Below are 7,914 nucleotides of genomic sequence, written 5' to 3' on the forward strand. Positions count from 1 at the left end.
GGAAACAGCTAGCAAGGTTATCAGCACCTCTAAAGCTCAATAATTAATATGTTTTATGTGTTTGTTTCATCCGTGTGTAAAAAGTGTAAAAATTATGACATGTTGTTTTTACACTTTACAGTTTCCAGTCTTTGTGCAAAAATAAGCTAACCAGCTGCTTCATATTTACCCTATAGACATGAGAGTGGTATTGATCTTATCATCTAACTCTCGGCAAGAAAGTGAATAATCATATTTCCCCAAATATCAAACTATTCCTTTAACCATCATTCATTTTTGAGTGTAACCTAAGGTTTAACAATCGTTTGTAACTGCACACGATAATCACTGGATAGTAACTGGAGTTATATGGTTTTCACATGTCCACAGTGACAGTATATTAAATGCAAATGTATATATAAATATATATATATATATAAACTGTGAGGTAACATATTCAAATATGGTAGCATATTTAAACATGTGACAGTGCACAGCAGAGGAGCCTGGGCACACTGAGGAAACTTAATAACAAGAGTTAAGTTTAGAGCAGGTAATTATTGCACAGACATCTTTGGCCTTCGTGTCTGACAGCATGTGCGCTGTCTGAAAAACAGTAATAAACTTCTAAGATTGTGGACTTTAAAGATTTTAAAGAAAGATGAGACAAAAACAACGAGGCAATCGAGCCTTTTCAAGAACAGAGGTTTTGTTATATTTTATATTAGTATATGTCTCTTCAGTCACTCCCACTTTGATACATATCTGTGTCAACTTTTAACCTACTGGGAATAAAGGGGCTCATATCTGGCTTTGTAATAGTATGACTCAGTGTTTCTGAAATCATGTTTTGACTTCCTGTAGAGTAGCAGCATCGATCTGATGGTGGGGGTCAAACGTTTTAAAAGTACAACATTTGCTTCAAAAATGTAGAGGCATAGAAGTATAAAGTAGCAGAAAATGGAAATACTCAAGTAAAGTACAAGTACCTCAGAATTGGACTTAAGTACAGTACTTGATTAAATGTATTTAGATACTTCCATATATGATAAAATTTATATGGCTTTGACACATGTTGTGGGGTGACTGTGGCTCAGGAGGTAGAGCAGGTCGTCCACTGATCCCTGGGTTGGTGGTTGGATCCCCACCTCCTATTGTCCACATGTCAAAGTGTCCTTGGGTCCTGGGGCAAGACACTGAACCCCAAATTGCTCATGATGGTTGGCCAGCACCTTGCATGGTAGCTCGCTGCCATCGGTGTGTGAGTGTGTGCATGAATGGGTGAATGTGTGGCAAAAACCTTGTAAAGCGCTTTAGAAAAAAAGCTATATAAATGCACATCTTTACCATTTTTCAGACTTTTCACATGTAATAAAACCTTGTGTAAAATAAACATCTGTGGAATATAATTTACTCAGTGAAAATCTATTTGGGTGACATCTTGTTAAAATAATCTACATCATAAGAAATCAAAATGGATCACACACTGGATCCAAGTAACACAAGCCTCTAAAAATCCTTTTTTATGGACAAATGCAGGAAAAATATAAAGATTATTGCTGCTTTTTCCCATATTTTTTTGGGAATGTACTCCAGCTATTTCTTAACATTTTAGGGTAAAATTCCTGAATTAACCAGATCACACACATTTGTATTGTTATTGAGTTAAAGCTCCACTAATTCATATTATTAAATGAACAATGGGTCAGATGACTACATGCAGTGTGAAGGGAAAGAATTATCACCTGATTCTGCAGGTCCCCTCAGCTCTACGGTTTTACCGTCTTTCAGCTCATTGTTTTGGTTTTACAGCCCACAACTCAGCCCATACGCAGACATTTTCAGCAAAAAGCTCTGATCAACCAACTGTATGCTCCCTGCAGCACACCAAACAGCAGACAGACAAAGTTATCAACTAGCTGAACATAGTGGAGCATTTTGGAGCTAAACAGCAAGGTATTTCCTTCAGGGGTTTATAGAGCTCAAAAGGGAGGTAAAAGAGAGTGAATGTTGGACTTACATTACCCAGGTGGCCAGAAACACAACTTGAAATGAATGCTAATGATGCTCCATGCCTGCTGGATGTGTAAGTAGGCAACTGTTTGCCAACACCGTTACAACTTTAAAGGGTGCTAATATGTCAACACTGTGTTTACTTCTTAATAATGCAGGTTTAAGAAATTTTGATCTTATACTCAAAAGGTCATAGGTTCCCATTCAGACATAAAGAGGGCTTGATGAATTGTCCTTAAGGACACTGCTTGCTGACCCACTTGACTGTAAGATGTCTGTGGTTAGAGGAGGTCAGATAAATACTCAAAGATATTCTGTTCACTCTCAGGCTGATGATTTACTTCCCTCCTGCCTAAATGGTCGTCATTAGTCTTACCTGTCTGAATAATTGCCCTGCCCTGTGACTTGGAGACTATTTTTCATTTCTTGGTTCAACAGAGAACCTTTTGGACAAAAAGTCAATTTTGATAATTGTAGGCAAACGCTGACTTGAAATCATTACCTGGGATGAATAATTGTCAATTAGCTTTACATTTTTTTGATTGCGAATACATAAACAACTTCTAGCAGCACAAACTGTTTTAGGTTGAGGTGAACAGAGATTACTGAGTGCCAAATCCATCATTTGTAACCTTCACCATAATATCTGCATATGAATGCAGAATCTGTTGGCAAGGGACAAGATTTTGGTATCAGACGCATTCTGGTTTCTGTTTGTAGTCCATTTGTAGTCCAAGTAGTATTGACCAATCACGTTTGAGCAGGCTTTGGGTGCATGCAGGTAAACAGTCCGTGTGGAGAGCAAAAGAGGCGGAACGCATCGGCCAAAATGTAATCTCAGAACCCATTGGCTATTGTCTGACGACAATTTAGCTTTTTAAGAATCTAGAAACCCACCGGCTATTGTCTGACAACGATTTAGCATTCATATGGAAATTTCTTTTTAAAGAGACTACCATTCTCGCATCTCAAGTTGCTAATTGGACTGTAAACAATGACTGGCGCACAGAAGAGGAAGTCTTGGGCCGGATATCTGCTGGAACCCCCAGAACATTGCCCGTTGGCCCCAGAGGCTATATCATCGTCAGACGATAGCCAATGGGTTCCGAGATTGCCTTCACCCAAACACTTATTCAAAGCACATCACATCAGAGCACAAAAATGCAGAGTTTTTAATATTTCAACAAACTTTATTATTAAATTCATTATTAAAGTGCATCAGCGCACCCTAATTTTTTTTTTCTCTCTGCTGTACGTCACACTGTACCACCCACACATTTCCGCAGGACATCCTCTCTGCTTTCGTGGCAATCTGTTGGCCTGATTTAAAACACCATTGAGTAAAGCTTTACCTGTCTGAAGTGAAGGTTACTGATTAACAATGCTATCTCACCATCATATACCACTCCCAGCAGTCTGCATGGACTGTATGATGCATACAGGGCAACTAATGATGACTAAGGTAATACTGGAATTTGTTTAGTTTTTCATTATTTATTAATCCATATCCTGTGCACGGTAGCCTGAGCCTATCCCATCATATATTGGGCTAGAGGCGGGGTTCACAGGACAGGTTGCCAGTCTGTCACATGTGCAAGACCGTCATTCACACACCCAACATGCATGTCTTTGAACTGTGGGCGGAAACCAGAGCCCCCAGAGGAAACCAAAGTAGGCAGGTTTGGATTAAACCACTTGGGTGCCCCAGGGGGAAAAAATGAACTGCAGTCCCTGTTGACCCCCTCTCTTCCACTCTCTGAAAATGTATGTAATCTATTTAAAAATAGTGAAATATATAAGTTTCCCAGCAATAATTTAACAGTATCTTACAAAGTTGTATTACACATGATATGATAATAATAGCATAATAATAACGCCTTAGCCTCAGACAGCTAGCATAATGGCTAGCTTGGTTAGCACTTGCCTCATTTGTGACCTTGGTGCTCCTTATGTGACTCCTCAACTCAGTCACATAGATCTTTCAGCACAAACCTTTGGGAAAATAGAAAAGTTATATTTTATTCGGCAGTGGTTTGCATCGTCAAAGGTATTTTTGTGATCTCACAGGTGTTTTCTGTCTGTCCAGGATGGGAACATCTTTATCTAGGGCAAAACCAATGTTTAAATCCAGTATTTCCAGACTGTGTCCAGCTTTTGAGCAACAGCTCTGAAAATATGTCTAGTAGTCAACGGTGAGAGACAAATATGTAAAATGTGTAAAAAGAATGATGTTTGATCCCATTTGAGTTGTGCCATGAATTACACATATGATGTTTGTGATCATTTTGCATGTCAAGAAAGTCGCAGTTTGCCGTAGGTTTGTCGTGGTACCATTTAGTTTTGTGTGAAACCGCTCAGTGAACTACGTCTCTCGCTCACACAATATACATCACCAACACCGACATGGCTGTCCCGTAACGTTAGCTTAACTGATGTGGTTTATCCAGCGACTCCTGGTCTTTTTATCAGCCGGGAAGCGAAAGAACGAGCAAGACCCGTTGCTCGTGTTGCGTCGTAGCTACAGCGGCCCTGGGTAGCTTGTGGCAAGAGAAAGTCATGGCGCCATTTGCGTGATCTTTGAGCATGTTGTCATTCTAATTATTAATTCATTTTCACAGTCTTATACTTCAACAGTTTTATGACAAACTGCGACTTTCTTGACAATACAAAATTATCTTTTAAATTGACAAACATCATATGTGTAATTCATGGTACAATTCAAACGCGACCAAAAAATTATTTGACTCTCAGGGTTAACTACCGTGCATATTTTATCAAAATAAGGTCCCATGGTGGTCCATCAGAAGGGGAGGGACTTCGCCTCTACAACAATAACTCCACAGCTGCATGTTTTTACCTCTGGAGCGAAACGCTGTGTCTGGAATAAACTATACCTGCTTTGTTGATCGCAATAAATTCATTGTTAGGTTAGGTTTCTTCAGGGGAAGTGTTGATAATTAAAGACAGATAAAATAACACCCTCCTTATCCTTTATTAGTTAGAATCACCTTACAAATTGCAACTTCAAACATCACTAATTAGATAAATGGCATAGAGAGTTTTATTTTTCTATTTTAATCGCCATTTCTATATTACAGAAATGAAAGTTTGACATGCACTGTGTCACCCTGGGTCTCTTCGGTAGAAAGATAGATCTGTCATGCTCTGCGTAAATAATTGTGTTTAATGAGCTCATCAAAAACCTCACAGATTGTGTTGCTAGCCTGCCACACCCTTGCACAGCTGTGTATGTGGGTGCACGCTTGGTGCGACTCATAAGTGAAGTCAATTGATGTTTTTGCAGCCTCCTGCTGTCCTTGAGAGGTGTGGCGATTAGATAGTCATGTCATTACTGGAAGGTCACAGGTTTGACTCCTGCAGCAGTCAATGTGTCTGTGTTGAAGTGTTTTTGACATTGTTACTGAAGCTTTGTCTACTAAAAGGAAAACTCTTTAGCCTCGATGGAAATACATCTATAGGTATTCATGTTGTTCACAGCAAACTTGTTCGCAGCAAACTCCTTTCCTTGTGATTCAACCCATACCCACTTTGTGAAAGCTTTTACAACTGTTGTTCTACACACCAAATGTCTAGTTGGCCTAAAACCTTTTAGGAAGTATACCCACATCTTACATGTGTTACCAATAATTATTTCAAATCTTGTCAGGCTCAAGGGCTACATAAATAAAGTGAACTTTATATTTTCTGCAGCAGAAACAGAAACAGCAGTCAACTCATGAACCAGTACTTAATAAATACCTTCTAATTATTCCACACCATGGGCTAATGAGAGCTGTGCAGGCAGCTCACATGAGTTAAAATAATATTTGCATTTGGATTTAATGGTTTGTTTTAGCCTATGCAGTTGGGTGTGTTTTCCCTCATAAAACTGTAAGAAAGGCAAGGCAATGAAAGTACCAGGCATGAAATAAAGCAGCATATATTTTGTTTTCTGTAACATTTTGTATAAGAACAATATATTTATATATAAAAACATAGGACTTTCTTCTAAATATGATAGGATCCAGGTCTGTTGAGCATATAAAACACAGTTCAATAATTTGCATAGGTTTGAGTAACAGGACTTTCTAACAATGGGCAGGTGTGGCTTCATCATCATCAATGGAGCAAATGGTAACTGTTTAATCCACCAGATGTGTGATCAATTCTGTAAGACAGCGGTGCCAAGTGAGCCAGAGATCCATAAAAATAATCAGACAGGTGATGAGGTCAAAAGAAGGCTTTATAAATTCCCTTTTACAAGCCTGTAAAACTCCATTACTACTACTCATTAACCCGTGAGAAAAACTTTACTCATACATTTTTAGCACCCCTGGTCACATGACCACCGGGCTGCAGGGCAGAACTGTTTAAAAGGAGGTTTGTGGACGGAGGGAATGCAACACTGAGCTGAGCACCTGATGAGCACATCAACAGCAAGAGACAAAGACACAAACTGCTCTCAACTGTTACCATGAAGGCCACACTTGCCACCATCGCTGTCCTTGCCCTGGCTCTCTGGACCTCTGAGGCTGTGCAGGTTGAAGTAAGTGCATCACTGAACATTTCTGTATGACTGATGTCTTCATGATGAGACTGCCTGGGCAATTTCCTACTCATTAGAAGAAGCGGTGACTGTATTTATATAAGTCATGCAGGTTACAGTGCAGAAAAGGCACAACTTCAAACTTGCATTCTGTATTTTTGTGGATTACGAACCATGCTGAAACTGCAATCCTCTGCCACGTACTTTTGTAATGTCACATTATTTGAACTAATGCTACATTAGCAAACTTTGGTTAAGTTGCAGTTCTTTAATACCAACATCTGCCTTTTCTTCCAGGAGAATGGATTGTCTTTCTCGCTGGAAGCCGTCAAGAGGCTTCAGGAGCTGACAGAGAGCAGCAGTGCGACAGGACACCAAAACCCGCGACTCAGGGTTAGCACCATGTCCCACTGTGCCAACCCCATGCTCCCACAGGAGTTCCTGCCCCTCTGTAAGCAGAGAGGAGCATCTGCATCCCTCACCAGACTAGGTGAGACCATTGTATATTGAACAGCCAGTCGTTGTGATGGAGTTTTAAGTAAACATGTCAGGGCATGAATATTGAGGTACAGGGGATCAACTGTGTAGCTGACGTCTGTCTTTCTGTTTCCTGTGTTTATTTCAGCTGTGGTTCCCATTGATGTCTGTGAGATCTGCGCCTTTGCTGCCTGTACTGGCTGCTAAAGAAACCCAGCACGCCAGAAACATCTTACCCAGCTTAAGACTTGTGATTTTTTCCTCCCACTCAAAACTATTTCAGGGAATTTCTAAAATGTTTGCCTGCAGTGATGAGACAATGACTTTATGTTCCAGGAATACAGAGGTTCTGACTCTGGCCCATTGGGCACTTTATATACATTTTTAAGTCGCTGTTAGACAAATATATTTAGACAAAAATACCCCCAAAAAGAAAAAAATCTGATAAACTGAGGTATGTTTTTTTGCAAACTGTTACTTTGTATCATTTATCATACAATTTATTTTAAAATTTACATTGTTACATTTCTATCTTGCCAAGCTTTGTTTCTTTTTTCCCCTCTTTTTTATTAACATTGTTTTGAATAAAAAGCCTTCACTGACAGATCATGTGTACACTCTGCTCTTTCCTGCAAATTCACACACTCTTACTTTTATTATCTATTACTATTTGCAGATTGTTTCCAGTTGTGGAAAAAGTATTGTTTTCAAAAATACACTTAAAGCTGTTCACACATCCAGCAGACACAGAGCAACATTAGTATTTATTTGGAGTCGTGTCTGTGGTCACCTGACGAATGTAAGTCAATATTTACTGGTCTTTTAGCTCTGTTTTGGTCTCCTCCTGAAAAACATATCTAGGTCTACTAGATGCTCAGCTTTCTTCATAAGCTAGTCAC

The 7,914-nt window shown here is 39.4% G+C and overlaps 1 protein-coding gene across 1 annotated transcript; it reads left to right on the forward strand.

Annotated features, from left to right (window-relative positions):
* Positions 1–6,378: 6,378 nt before the first annotated feature.
* si:ch211-220m17.5 (guanylin family protein) lies at positions 6,379–7,619 on the forward strand. Its single transcript, XM_044167855.1, has 3 exons — positions 6,379–6,538; positions 6,836–7,028; positions 7,164–7,619. Exons 1-3 carry the CDS (start codon positions 6,467–6,469, stop codon positions 7,220–7,222), a joined length of 324 nt encoding a protein of 107 aa, XP_044023790.1. The 5' UTR covers positions 6,379–6,466; the 3' UTR covers positions 7,223–7,619.
* Positions 7,620–7,914: the final 295 nt, after the last annotated feature.

This window comes from Siniperca chuatsi, linkage group LG2, assembly GCF_020085105.1.
Source record: "Siniperca chuatsi isolate FFG_IHB_CAS linkage group LG2, ASM2008510v1, whole genome shotgun sequence".
In the NCBI taxonomy this organism is placed as follows: domain Eukaryota; kingdom Metazoa; phylum Chordata; class Actinopteri; order Centrarchiformes; family Sinipercidae; genus Siniperca; species Siniperca chuatsi.

Excerpts from the sequence above, each read along its gene's own strand:
- si:ch211-220m17.5 (XM_044167855.1), top strand. The coding sequence starts at position 6,467 with ATGAAGGCCACACTTGCCACCATCGCTGTCCTTGCCCTGGCTCTCTGG. Across the intron at positions 6,539-6,835 it reads CTGAGGCTGTGCAGGTTGAA|GAGAATGGATTGTCTTTCTC; the intron begins GTAAGTGCATCA and ends CTTTTCTTCCAG. Across the intron at positions 7,029-7,163 it reads TGCATCCCTCACCAGACTAG|CTGTGGTTCCCATTGATGTC; the intron begins GTGAGACCATTG and ends TGTTTATTTCAG.